Source organism: Artemia sp. Qi Xiang Cuo, chromosome 1, assembly GCF_049724085.1.
Source record: "Artemia sp. Qi Xiang Cuo chromosome 1, ASM4972408v1, whole genome shotgun sequence".
In the NCBI taxonomy this organism is placed as follows: Eukaryota; Metazoa; Arthropoda; class Branchiopoda; order Anostraca; family Artemiidae; genus Artemia; species Artemia sp. Qi Xiang Cuo.
Genome location: NC_142794.1, coordinates 70,000,814 through 70,015,474, shown reverse-complemented (window position 1 = coordinate 70,015,474; position 14,661 = coordinate 70,000,814). Strand labels below are relative to the sequence as shown.

Below are 14,661 nucleotides of genomic sequence, written 5' to 3'. Positions count from 1 at the left end.
GCCCTTACCCCTCCCAGAAAAGTCTATCCCCCCGAAAAGTGTCTGTATACTTCCCAATACTACTACTAACACTACTAACAACTCATCGCAGCACCAAGCCGCCTGAGGCCAACACAGCTACGCACGCTCCTCCTCCACCCCAATCTATTCAAAGCCTCCCTTTTTACACCCGCCCACGAAGTTCCCATTTCCTTTAAATCTTTCTTTATGACGTCCTCCCACCCCAGACGGGGACGACCTGCTTTCCGTTTAGCCCTAGATGGTTGGCCGAAAAGAACAATCTTCGGCAATCTGTCATCCTTCATCCGCACAACATGCCCTAACCACCTCAACCTTTCTTTCATTATAGACCTAGAAAGCGGTATTGAACCACATTTTTCGTATAGCCTATTGTTTGAAATACGGTCAGTCAGCCGGGTACCCAGAACAATCCTTAAGCAATTTCTCTGGAAAACGTCTAGCAAATCTTCATCCGCTTTTCGGAGCGTCCATGCTTCAGAGCCATATTTGACCACTGTCATCACTGTAGCTTCTAATATTCTAATCTTGGTTTGCAGACGAATGTTCCTATTCTTCCAGACTTTTTTTATCTGTGAAAAAACAACCTGAGCATTGTCTATTCTATTTTTAAAATATTCACTGATCCCACCATCTTTAATAATAATAATACCAATATAAGTGAAGCTGACAACCATATCAATCTATTAATTAACCAACATCACCTTTTCATCTTCACTTATTCCTAGACTTAGTGACTTAGTCTTCCTAACATTAATTTTCAAACCAATACTAGCACCCTGAACTCGCAAAACCTCTAAAACTTCATTCATTTTGCTCACACTTTCATCTAGGATGCTTAAATCATCATCATAATCCAAGTCAAGTAGACTTTCTCCTCCCCATTTGAGTCCGTGGTCTCCCATTGCCTTTCCTGTGCTCCTTAAAACAAACTCCATCAAAATAATCCATATAGAGGGGGATAGAACACAACCCTGCTTAACTCCTGATTTAATACAAAACCAGCTGCTAACCTCATGTCCTACCTTAACCGCAGCAGTGTTATTCTCATACATAGCACTAATCACTATAATGTATTTGTCTGGTATACCATACAGGGATAAAACCTTTACTAAGGCTCCTCTATCAACAGAATCGAACGCTTGCTCATAATCTATAAAACTGAGGACCAAAGGTGTTTGAAAACTTAGGCACTTCTCAATTATTAACCTAAGAGTGAAAATTTGGTCAACACATCCTCTACCTTTTCTAAAACCGCACTGCTCTTCTCTTAAAACTTTGTCTACGGCATCTCTCAGTCTAAAAAGTATCATATTACTAAGCAATTTGCTACCTACAGAGACCAGACTAATGCCTCGATAATTACCACACTCACTTTTATCACCTTTCTTATAAAGTGGCTTAATTAAGGTTTTCCTAAAATCGTTAGGTACTTCCCCTTTTTCAAAAATCATATTCATAATCTTCAATAACTTATTTCTAACCTCAGAGCCACCATATTTAAGAAACTCATTTACTACCCTATCAGCACCTGGAGCCTTATTATTTTTTAATTCTTTTAGTACTGTTGCTAATTCCTTCTCACAAAACAAATCTTCCTTCACATCCAAGGTATCACAAACTTTTTCATTTTCCTCTAAATTTTTTCCTGCAACTCTATCTCGGTTAAGCAAATTGCCTTATCGCTAATTGCCACCCCATTCCTATCTTTAACTGGGACAAGTCCTGATTGACTACTACCTCTCAATTTGTTAACGTGCCAGTACAATATTTTACTATTATGCCGTCTAGCTGCATCTTCTAAATACTCGGCAATTTTATCCATGGCCTCCATTTCACACCTCCTTAGTTCATATTTCAATTCTTTCTCCACTTTCTTTACATTTCTTTTGTTTTCATGCGATCTATCACTCAGATAATTCCTGTACAAGTCCTTTCTCCTTTCTATTAAACATAAAGCTTTTTCACTAATATTCTTAGCTGCAGTTCTAGCTTTCTTCCCTAAGACACCTTCAGGAACTTCACAAATTGTTTTTCTAAAATTATTCCAACCATCTTCAGCATTGTCAAATTTCAGACTCTCAAGTTTGGTATTCAACTGTTCCTGGAAATTTTTTTTCAAATTCTCATCTTGGAGTCTTCCCACATTATAACTTCCACGGAGGTAGTTACGCATCCGATATTTCAGCTTTAAATTAACCCTTGACACTACTAGATGGTGATGTTTACTTTTAACATCGATAACAGCACTCCTATATACCCTAGTATCTTGTATTGATCCTGCCAGTCTTCGGTTTACTATAACTTCCCAATAACGGGCAATAATCAATACAATATGTAGACAATGGTCAAAATTCATAGCTTTTAACCATTGCCCCAGGGACTCTGGGGGGTCAAGTCATCCTCAAAGATATAGTTGTTGGATCTTTTGACTATGCTGGACAAAATGCCTATCTCAAAATTTTGATCTGGTGACTTTTGGTGAAAAAAGGTTCGTGGGACAGTTCCCCCGAATTGCGTTAAGGTCATCCGCCAGTTCACTAAAGTAAAGTTCAGCAGATAGATAAACCTTATTGATGAGTGTGGAAAAAGAAAGATTCCGTATTTCTAACGTACTTGAAACTGCAGAAAATATAAAACAACAACAAAATGAAAAAGCTTTATTTGTAAATTTGAGTTTGGAGACACGATTTGAAAACAGAGACATAATTAAGGTAGGTATTAACATATATTGGCACCTGTAGCGCTTGGATATACCGCTCACTCCAACATACCAACCCCTTAGAAAATTAAATATGTACAAAAAGGGCAAGGCTCCGAAGCATTCTGCACAATATCGCCTATGATAAGAAAAAACTTTTCAAATTTCTTGCCCCCTCCACCCTGAAAAGTAATTTTGAAGTCTGTCACCCCTTGAGATTTTTATGTGACCATTAATACTACCTTAAATAACACGGTTCAACCGTCAATACAAGAGCACTATCCACCCAGGCAGCGGAACTCTCTTGCTTTTATTTTAATATCCTAAAAAACAATAAGAGCAATTAAATTTTGCTATTTATGGTCATAAAGTACTTAATAAAAAGTCCAAGCCATGTTGACAATGCTAAAATTTGTTCTAAATAGTTTATTTTCAAAAATACTTTCTTTTAGGTCAACCATAACATATTTCAAGAAATCAAAAATTAAAAGCCGTTGGTTCTTTAAGCAAAAATTCAAAACAAATAAAAAAAAGAATGTCACGTTTAACTTAGGAAAATAGTACGTATTCATTAAATATTCTAAGCAGGAATATTCAGACATTAAGTTACTTTTCCCTATATATTGCGGCATACAGCTGATTGCTGCATTTCTTCTAATTTATGCCAAACTATTTTCGACTAGCAACCGGCAATATTCATGCTAAGGATTTAAGATTAAGACGTTTCAGTTCCCAAGGATGAGAATTTAAGATTCTGAATATCCAGCCTGAGAATTTAATATATTGCTAGTAAAGGTCAAGCTTGCGGCAACTTATTTTCGAAGAATTCTTACATTTGAACGAGGAGGTTAAGTTGCACAAAAACCTTCCGGAACATGTAGATTTTACGAAACATATGGGAAAATAGGAGGCAAATCGTGAGAAGTTTTCGTCTGGACGGGGGGGGGATTAAAAACCATCCAAGGCATGTGTAGAGGAATTTTATTTGGGGGGGGAGGTAATTGAGCAATATTTTTTTTTATTTGAATAAAAATTACCCAGAAAAATTTGAAAAAAATGGAATTTGGGGGAGTGGGTGAGTCCTGAGGCTCCCCACCAAGCTGGATTTAATACTGATGCATTATTTGATGACCACAAAAAGACTTAATTAAAAGTCAGTGAATTAATTATAAGAAAACATTCACATAAAACAAAAAATGCATTCGTTAGTTACTATTCTATATATTTGTAGCTTTAAGCATCCATTAAAGGAAGAAAAGGTAATTTTCTGATGGTTTAAAGTTTGCTTTTTTTACTAGAACATATATATGCTAATGCGTCAGAAACGAACTTAACAAAGTGTATAATAGAAGGGATAAATAAATAATCCAATAGAATAAAAAGATAAATAATAAAAATAATTGACGGTATGGCATATCTCGACATATTTTCAGGAATTTAAGGAATCCCAGCTATAATAGTTTAGCTGGATAAGTAAACTGCCAATGTTAAACTCGTATGCCGTGCTGCCACAACTGCAAAGTAAAGGGTTTGGCTTAGTATGATACAATGACATAACCAGCGTTCGATAGTGCTTAATGCAATGGAATTCTGTTGGTTTTGGTGTGAAATAAGTTGTTGTTTTTATTAATTTATTAGATCCATGCCCCAAAGCACTTTTTATGAGTTATTGCAGATATTATTTTCTTTTGTACTTCAAAGCTCAATAGGCTTCAATTCTTTCCTTTTACAGATAGATAGTTCTTATTATAATTATGTAGAAGAGCCATGTTCATTAGAGTGCAATTCTTGTGCTTATCCAGTAGGTTATTGCAAGTTACTGCAATACCCTCTATTGAACGCGGGGGAAATCAACATGAGTTTTTCTATCTTCTAACCGCAAGTGCATGTCCTAACCCAGGGAGGAAGGTTTTGTGGGTTGAAACCCTGTCCCTGCAAAGAAAGGCTTAATAAATATATAAACAACCCACTTTATTGTCATTTTAGGGATAGGAATGATTTGACGTGTACTTATTCCAAGTCAACCCCCTCCTAAAATATTTTTATCACGCTCTTCAGTTCTACATAAAACCCTGCAACAACACCTCTCTGGCCAACCAAATTTATTTTACAGGCCATTGGTTTGGAAACATGACTTCTTGCACTCCGAAGCTATTTGGAACAGGGGAATTTTTACAATTTTAAAGTCCGGCTGTAGCTTCTTCTTATTCATCAAAAACTGCAAGAAAATAGAAGTTCCTTTTCTTTTTTTTGCAAATTGCCAATATTCATGTAAGACACCCAAGGCAAAGTCCTATACATTGCTTTTACAGTCCCTTCCGTACGATTGTGTCTGCATTAATTCAGTCATTCATAATATTCAGTGATTCGTGAGAACCCCACAACGGTTTGATTTGCAATAACGATTTAAATTTAGACACTGAAAAGATCGTAAAATACTTGGAAACGTCAATTTCTTCAGTTTTGGTAATGAAACTTCTAAGCAAATGAAATGCTGTTCTGCTAAGTAAACATAGCAAGTCATTAAACTTTTCACAATTTACATCGATAGCAAATTTACACCGTTTGTACAATTGTGTTAATAGGGAGTTTACACCTTGTTTAAAAATCCTATTCACAGACAAGTGTAAACTTCAACATCCCGTATGCAGGTTTTGCATTGAACATGACAACACCAGTGAAATTTGCACATACAACGTTCTGTTCGCCTCTCCAAAGATATTCGATAACCACGATTGCAGCAAAGCAGGTCGCATCCGTCAATAGCTTTTGATGACTGAAATGAAATAAATTAAATTCTTTTTTTATAGTTTTATTTCAATAAATGAATTATTTTAGTCATTCTTAGACATTTTATATTTACAAATTAAACTAATACATTCAGGCCCGTCACGGATGGGGAGGATAGGGGTAAGGGGGAACGCCCCCCCCTCCCCAATTTTTTGGTCACTGGGTAAAAAAAAGAAGTCGGTAAAATTTTTTGTTCGGTTCAATAAAGACCACGAAAATACATGTTATCTGCAAAAATTTCAAATTTGGTCGGTAAACGCAGCAGTTTCACCGACTCCTACCGTGATTTTACGGATGGTGCCACAACTTTCCATTTGGTTAAATAAACAGCATTAAAAAGGTGACATGATGTGTACTGAAATCTGAATCTCGGTTGGTAAATGCAGCGGTTTTACCGACTCGTGCAGTGATTTTACATATTGTATTTGAAACGGACATTATGCTAATTTCTGACAAAAACAGTTGGTAAAATTGACCAGCCAGTCAGTAAATTTTCTTGCTCCCCCCTCCCAAACACTTTGGCAAGTAACGACCCTGAATACATTATATGTGATTAATGTACATCAAATAAAATTGCAACGCAACTCAATAAGAGTTTGTTGGTTCAACAGAGGCAATTTCTATGAACATTTTGCATAATAACAATATTACCTGGATAATTAGAACAACATTGTCTGGGGCAAATAAGATCTAGGTTTAGTGAAGATTGGATTTAATAAATAAAGACGAAAATAAAAGAAGTATTAGTGCCAACGCAGCATCAATGACTAAGTAAGGAGCGATGTACCTTACATGTATTTTTTTTTGTATGTGCGACTACTTCGTATACAACAGATAGTCTCGAAAACTGAAGAGGTAAGGTAAAGGTAAAGAATACGGAATTGGACTTTACAGTCCCTAGCGTCGGCGCTGATCTCTGTTTCTTGGTCCTTCAGCCAGGAAGTGCAATGGGGGATTAGGGGCCAACCATACTGTGCTTTCAAACACCCTTCCTGTTTACCTTCCCCAGATTTCTCCAAGTACCTATATAAAGCTGGGTCGACTCTGAATCAGTTTACAGAGTCACACCACTGACCCCCGTTAGAAGCCTCAAGGGCTTTTCTACAAGGATAGAAAGTAGCATAAGAGCAGCTTATCTCTCTCCAAAGCCGTTTTTGCGAAGGTTTAACCCAATAACTCACCTTGTTGCAAGCACGGATCCAGAGCCTTAATTTGGGGAGGGGGGGGCAGTGCCAAAAGGAGAAATTGTAACATCTCCCCCCTCTACAGTTTTGTTTAAAATAATTAAATCAAGGCTGGGTTTCCTATCGACGTAGCGTAACGCAATGGGAGATCAACTGGCTCACTTTGCCGCTTGCGCAAGGCATTGGGATACTTAGTCGAGGACGTCATTGCCGCTAAATATCGATATCCGTTGGCTAATCAGAGGTGACCCCAGTCAAAGGGAAGGTTACGCACTCGTTGCCTGTTGTATTTGGTGAGTTGTAATATTTTCGATTGCTCTTTGATACCATCACGGTGTTGTAAGTTTGCAATATAAGATGAATGGATTATCTAAGCGTCCGGATACCAACGTGAAAGGCTCCTATAGAAATAGGACAAAAATATATAGAAAAATCCTACTTCAAAACACAATGGTCGAGAACCCACCCATTGTTTAAATGACAATGTTTGAGGATGAGGGGGTTATTTCTAATGTTGTTACCCATACTTTTGGCTAAGGTACTCAAAATCAAAGAAAATGGGCAAGGAATAAGAAAAGGTTTAGTCAGTTGGCTGGGGAAAAAGACAAGATTTGCTGATGCTGCAAAACTTATCCCAATCAAGGTGAAAAGCTGACGCGGCAAAAGATTGACAGAAGATAAACAGTGCGTTTTGATGCAGTGGACAACAAACTCTTGACTAAGCCAGTTTGACTTTTTGTACAAAAATTTTCTCTATGAGACAAGAATAGAACTTAGTCAAGTTCAGAATATGATGTCAAGAAAAACAGGACAAATGCGTAAAGGGGGTGATAAATGGTATTAGTATACCCTAGCAGCATGAAGAGCATCTGCCAAAGAATATTACTGCCAAAGGACCAAAGGATAGTTGGCCTTGTGGTGCCCTGCAGCGGGTTCAACATGTATAAGAAAATAAGGCTGCTAGCATTGAGGCAAACATTTATACCGTTGGTGAAGGAGTCTTGATCTGACTGTTTTACAAAATTTATTCACATTTAAAAGAAACAAATACATATACTTCCATGACTCGCGACCATACTGATAAGTTTGCGAATAAAGTTATAACATAATTATAGAATCTAAAACAAAATGGCAAAATCACCCCACAACTGTATAATAAATTTTTCCCCTGAGGTAGCTTTTGCCCAAAGCTTTACGGTTTACCGAAATTACATAAGCAAGGTATTCTCTTAAGGCCAATTGTAGCATGTACGAAAGTCCCTGCTTCCAACATTGGAAAGTGGTTCTGTACAGCCTTCAAACCTTTGCTTTATTTGCAAAAATCGCATATATGTAATTCGGTAGATTTAGTGGAAAAACTTAAAAATGCAAGCATTTCTGAAAATACAATAGTAAGTAGTTTTGACATAGTTTCTATGCACACAAATATGGATGTAGCAATATCTGAGCAGTTATTAAAAAATGAAATAGAAGAAAACTATCCTTTAATTGAAGATCCAACAACAGAAATAGATTACGAGGTTTTAATGTCCCTAGTCAAAATTTGTAATAAGTATTCAATATATTTTCAGTTCTGTAATTCTTTTTATCAACAAAAAAATGATCTCCCTATGGGAGCACTGCTATCCGGGTTATTAGCGAACATTTATGTAGAACCCCTTGAAAATTCGACCTTAAATTCATGTTTTTTAAAACATGTCTATTGGGGGCCTTATATGGATGATGTAATAACACTCTGGAATTATGGGGAAAATGATTTTAGGGGCTTTCTAGATCACCTTAATACATATGACCGAAATTTACAATTTACCTTAGAAACTGAAAATGTAAATAAATAACCGTTTCTGGATGCATTAATTATTCGTAGCATTGATAAACTGGATTTTACAATTTACAGAAAACCCACACAAAATATCAGATATCTACATTTTAAATCCAATCACCCCCCACAAGTTAAATGAGCTGTTGTTAAATCTCTTGTTGATTGTGTCCTTAACATTTGCTCTGGATCTCACATCACAGATGAACTAAACTTTATTAGAGACCTACATTTTGGAAACAGTTATCCTATTGTCTTTATTAGCAATACAATTAGCCGAAGACTGGCAAGACACTCCCGTACAATGAAGGTTTTTTGACTATGCAAAACTCCCTCCAAGCCCTCAAATATAATTTACCTTCCATATTTTCAAAAGTCACTACAAGTTGAAAAAAAGTTCGAATAAGAATAATTTTTATGTCGTATTTACAAATAATTTTAAAATCATAAACTTCCTAAACTCTGGTAAAGATATAACTCCAGTTACTCACCAAAGAAGGGTTTATCAACTACCATGTGACTGTGGCAATTTTTATGTTGGTAGAACCCATCAAAATTTAGAAAAACGCCTACAACAACACATAGAAGACAAAACTAAAGATTTAAATTTTAATAGTACAAATAATTCTTTTTATTCTGTGTTAAGCAGTCACATCTATTATAACCCTAGCCATACAATGCGTTTTAAAGAAACTTGCCTTATTAGCTATAACTTAGGCATAAAACAGGGTGTTTGTGAGGCAAGTGAAATTAATATAAAAATAAACGGTAATATTTCTTTAAATAGACATTTGGGGGAATATTCGCTTAATGCCCTATATACACAAATTTAATTAGAAATGTTTTAACTAATTATGTTAGAAAAACAGTATATAATTCCACTCAACCTGTTACAAAAAAACCTTCTAGACTGGCTGCCAAGAAGGTGAGATTGGCTCTAAGAGCTTGTCTGTGAGAAATTTTATTCCATTTGAATTAATTGTTTAATGTAAGTTTCTTTTATATTGCTTTTTTTCTCTTCGTTTGTTTTTCTGAGGACGGCCCTTGGATATAGGGTTGAAATACCCATTTAAAAGTTGTGTTCCACTGTCTTGTATAAAAAAAAATCCCCTTGTTTCTACTTATTGTTTATTGAAATGATTCATATTATTATTGATATGTAGGAACTCACTGTTTTAAAACAGCTCATGTCCTTCAAGCACCAAGCAGATGTGAAATGAAAGAGTTTTATATGTAAAGAGGCACATAGCAAAAACAAGAAATTCCAAAAATCCCAGTACTCAGTCTTTTTATAGGACCCTTCATATTTATTACAATATTCGTAACATAAACCACTAAACCGAAGTTTGGAAATGAGGCAAGCTGGGTTTGCTTGTTTATTTTCACGGCTCATCGTGGTAACAATGGTGGGAAAATGATACCACCTTACTTCGAAAAATAATATCAAGAGAAAAACCATAGATAATCAAGATTTTCGGATGAGAATAGAAATAAGATGGTCCAGACGCATAAAATGCTTGTATTTTTCTATCTAACATATATCAATAAAACTAGTGCAAATAAATCCGCTGGTGACATTTTCCTACGTTTGTACATTTTCTACGGATTACAGAAAATTAGTGCTTTACTGAGAACACAAAAGCCAAGCATAAAAAACAAGTATATTGATTTAGGAGTCCAAAGTAAATACGTAGCCTCACAACAACATACTAATCTATAACACTTTTCATAGTCTTACAGAAGCTGTGATAACAGTAACTTTCAGTATAAGATTAAAATTATCTTAAAAACTTAGGTATAATAATAATATGTTTAAATTCATTAAACAGCATACACAATAATGGATTGATTTCACCTAGTATTACTCAAAATGAAGAACAAATCAACCTTAATATGAACTCTGGAAATCCAGCTATTTCTCTCCAAAAAACGAAACATTTCAAGTTGTGATAGAAATTCTAAAGCGAGTCTGTAGTCTTAATACTAATTAAATAAAAAAAAACAAGTTTTTAAACTGAAAGTAAGGAGCGACATTAAAACTTAAAACGAACAGAAATTATTCCGTATATGAAAGGGGCTATCCCCTCCCCAACGCCTTGCTCTTTACGCTAAAGTTTTCTTATTGTTTTAAAAAATAAAGTTGTGAGACAGAGTCAAACTTTAGCGTAAAGAGCGAGGTGTTGAGGACGGGACAGCCCCTTTCATATACGGAATAATTTCTGTTCGTTTTAAGTTTTAATGTCGCTCCTTACTTTCAGTTTAAAAAACTTGTTTTTTTTATATTTAATTTCTGATCGTTTTTAGTTAATGCAGCTTTTATTTTGGCTAACCGTCATTGAATAAGTAAACAAAATTTGCATAAAAATTTTACTTTTCTTTTGCTAATGGATGTCTTTACAAATTAACTTACGTAACTAACTTCTATATTCGTATATTTTTCTTCTGGCAAAATATACAAAGTTGCAGATTTTTGCAGATATGAGCTTGAAACCTATGTAATAGGGTTGTCTGATACGCTGAATCTGACGGTGTGATTTTCATTAAAATTCTTTCACTTGTAGGGGATGTTTCCCACCTCTTTAAAAAATCGGGTAAATTTTCTGAGGCTCGTAGCCTTTGATGAGTAATACTAAACTTAATAAAATTTATATATTTAGAATCAGCATTATGAACACATTCTTTTGATACATTTATTGACATCAAAATTCCATTTTTAAAAGTTTCGATTACTATTGAGCCGTATCGCTTGATTTTTTATTGTTTTTTTTTATTACGTATATGTTATTACGTATATGAGGCGGTTCTCCCCTTAGTCAATACCACGCTCTTTACGTTAAAAGTTAAAAAAAAAATTATTCACAAACCCCTGAATCACAAAGGCCGTTTAATTAGAATAGATAGCTCTTTTGAAAAAACTAAAAAAACTGTAGCGTAAAGAGCGAGGTATTGACTTGGGGGAGAACCCCCTCACATACGTTATAATTTATGCTCGATTTAAGTTCTAATGTTGCTTCTTACTTTCAGTTGAAAAAACTGTTTTTTTTTATTTAATTTCTGATCGTTTTTTAAATAATGCTTGGAAATCCGGCGCCCCCTTCATAGAAATGTCCCTTACTCCAAAGAAACATCCTCGACGGAAAGATTCTCCAGAGTAACCCCCTCCTCTAGCCCCCCTCCTCCAGAAAAAAATCCTTCCTGAAAATGTCTGTATACTTCCCAATAATCAATAAATAATGCTGGCAAGTCCGGCGCCCTCTTCATGGCAATTTCCCTTCCCCCATGAAAACTTCCTTCATGGACAGATCCTCCACCATAACCCCAGACCCACCCTTCCCTCCCACTACCAGGAAACAACCCTCCTGAAAACTTCTGTATATGTCACAATAACCTATACTATATGTTAACTTTGGGTAAAGTTCATAACTTTTAGCCTTCCCCCTGTGGACTTCGAGTGATTAAGTCATCCTAAAAGATATATTTATCATATTTTCGACCATATTGAACAAAATGGCTATCTCAAAATTTTGATAGGGTGACTTTGGGAAAAAAATAAGGGTGGAAGGGGGACTAGTTGCCCTCCATTTTTTTGCCACTGAAAAAGAGCACTAGAAATTTTAATTGCCCTTCGAATGAACCCCCCCGCGATATTCTAGGACCACTGGGTCAATAAGATCACCCCTGGAAAAAAACAAACAAAAAAACAAATAAACACGCATCCGTGATCTTTCTTCTGGCAAAAAATACAAAATTCCACATTTTTGCAGATAGGAGCTTGAAACCTCTACAGTAGGATTCTCTGATACGCTGAATATGATGATGTAATTTTCGTCAAGATTCTATAACTTTTAAGGGGCCTTTCCCCCTTTTTTGAAAATCAGCCAAATTTTCTCAGGCGCGCAACTTTTGATAGGTAGCACTAAACTTGATAAAAGTTATATATTTGAAATCAGCATTGAAATCTAATTCTTTTGATGTATCTATTGGTATCAAAAACCCGTTTTACAGAGTTTCGGTTACCTATAGCCGGGTCGCTCCTTACTTACAGTTCGTTACCACGAACTGTTTGATAATATTCCTTCCCTTTGAACTTGTCTACAAAAAAATCATGAAATGTCCTTTTCGGATCCAAAATGACAGTCAATCAATGAACTGAGCTCATTGTGCAGAAGTGTTGCCAAACTAAAAAAAAAGCAACAATCTAAAATACTTTGTTTTTTTAATTTTTTAATTGACTTTTTACAGTTTTAATTATTGACTTTTAAATGATGTTCATTATGGTTTTCTCTATTTCGTTGTTGTTCTTTGCATTTTTAGTGTAACCATTTATTTGTTGTCGACTCCAAAGTCCGAATTCGGCCCTTTGTGGGCTTGTGATAGCGATTTTTTTGAAATAAATATCTTATCTTATCTTACTTTACTTTTATACTGTTAAAAGTGTCCCTAAATGGTTTACATTTATCTTACCAAAAATTCTATATTGTTTTGTGCTTTCAGTAAAGCACTAGTTTTCTGTAGTCCTGCAAACCTAGGGAAACATCACCAGTTGGTTTATTTGCACTAGCTTTATTGATACATGTTAGATAGGCTGGGAAGTAATAATTTTCGTTCGTTTTAAGTTTAAACTTTGCACTTTACTTCCCTCGGAAAAACTTTGTTTTTTTAAATTAATATTTGTTCGTTTTGATTAAAATTTAATTTAGAAACAACATGATCTTTTTATTTATAATCTTTTTGATCTTTTTTATTTATACGGAATGATTTCTGTTCGTTTTAATTTTAATGTTGCTCCTTAGTTTCAGTTGAAAACTAATTCTCTTATATAATTTCTTGTCACCTCTCATCGAGGGGAGATATGACACCTCAACCCTTATTATAGAGCTGAACGAAGAAGCCGTACAAAAATTGAAGGAAAAAGTAAGTTTAGAGTGGAAAGAAAAATCATAGCATAAAAGAAAAAAAGCTTCGACAAAAAATTAACTATTCGGAAAGGTTTGTATATCGACATACTTGTGGAAACTTACTAGCTCAACGAAAATGTGCCTTTAGGCTTAGGGAGTTATTTGACCTGTCCCTATACAGAACAGCAACTTATTACTAAGAAATGAATCGATATATCAGAAAAAGGTCATTTCTTGTGAAGGTACGATAAATGATATTGTAAACTAAAATTGTTTTCATTTCAAAAATTTTGGGAAGAATTACCTGAATTCTCCTACAGAACTGTTTTCATTTGTCTTTCTTCCTCTTTGGATGTACAGTCTTACGTATGGAGAGAGTATTACGGTCGGATTGTCAAGTAAATGATTTGAATAAGCAAGTACAATAATAAGTAATCCTTCTTTTAGTATACAACTTTGAGTAGTTCCAGAACCACATGCCTACACTTCTCTAACCCCTATGTGGCAAGGGGTTGGGGTCAGTGGCGTCATTTTCTATGGGGCATAGGGGGCAACTGCCTCTCCCAGACCTCTGTTTCCTCCAAAACCCTAGTTTCTCCCCCCCCTGCTGAAACTTAGTTTCTACAAAAACGTTGTCAAAACTAGCATAAACCTGCATAATTCAAGCATCCACTGAAACAGGTCAGTTTCTTTTAGTACATCTTTACCTTTCTTATTACTATATGGCTTGTTTTTCAGTTTTCTTTGTCATTTTCACTTAATTTAATAAAATTGGCTCCAACTTTGACTCCCCCCCACAGGACTTTGAAAAATTTACGCCATTCGTTTTTGGTATGGATTAGGTGGTTTACTAAAAATGTTGTTGCAAACCATGAACTGGAAAACCTTTATTCCCTTTTGAATCAAAAGGCTTGACAAAATACTTTCCCGGGACATGCTTTAAAAAATGTGTGCATCACGTTTGCAAAAACAGTGAAATTATCTGAAAATATTATATAGAAAGGACAAAACCGTAACTGAAAAAAAAAAAACAAAACAAAACAGGCAGGAATCGAACGCAAGACACTCTAACTTGAAGTCCATCGCTGTACTAACAGAACCACGCCTCTAATAATTTAATTTGATACATTGGTGTTTGTACCTTAATTGCAAAGCTTATTAAGGGGGCTTGGAGGAGGAACATATTGGAGGTGTTTTTGCAAACCTCTGGTTAAGGGTTTTTGACCATAATTATTACAATGATGATACTAT

The 14,661-nt window shown here is 35.3% G+C and overlaps 1 protein-coding gene across 2 annotated transcripts in view; it reads right to left on the bottom strand.

Annotated features, from left to right (window-relative positions):
* Positions 1-2,663: 2,663 nt before the first annotated feature.
* Positions 2,664-14,661, bottom strand: part of LOC148956663 (protein Wnt-4-like) — a 313,166-nt gene continuing 301,168 nt past the window's right edge. For both annotated transcript variants that reach the window (XM_089086579.1, XM_089086585.1), the window contains exon 7: positions 2,664-5,495. In XM_089086579.1, the coding sequence (XP_088942705.1) occupies positions 5,334-5,495 (162 nt within the window). In that variant the 3' untranslated portion in view covers positions 2,664-5,333. The remainder of the gene's footprint in view (positions 5,496-14,661) is intronic.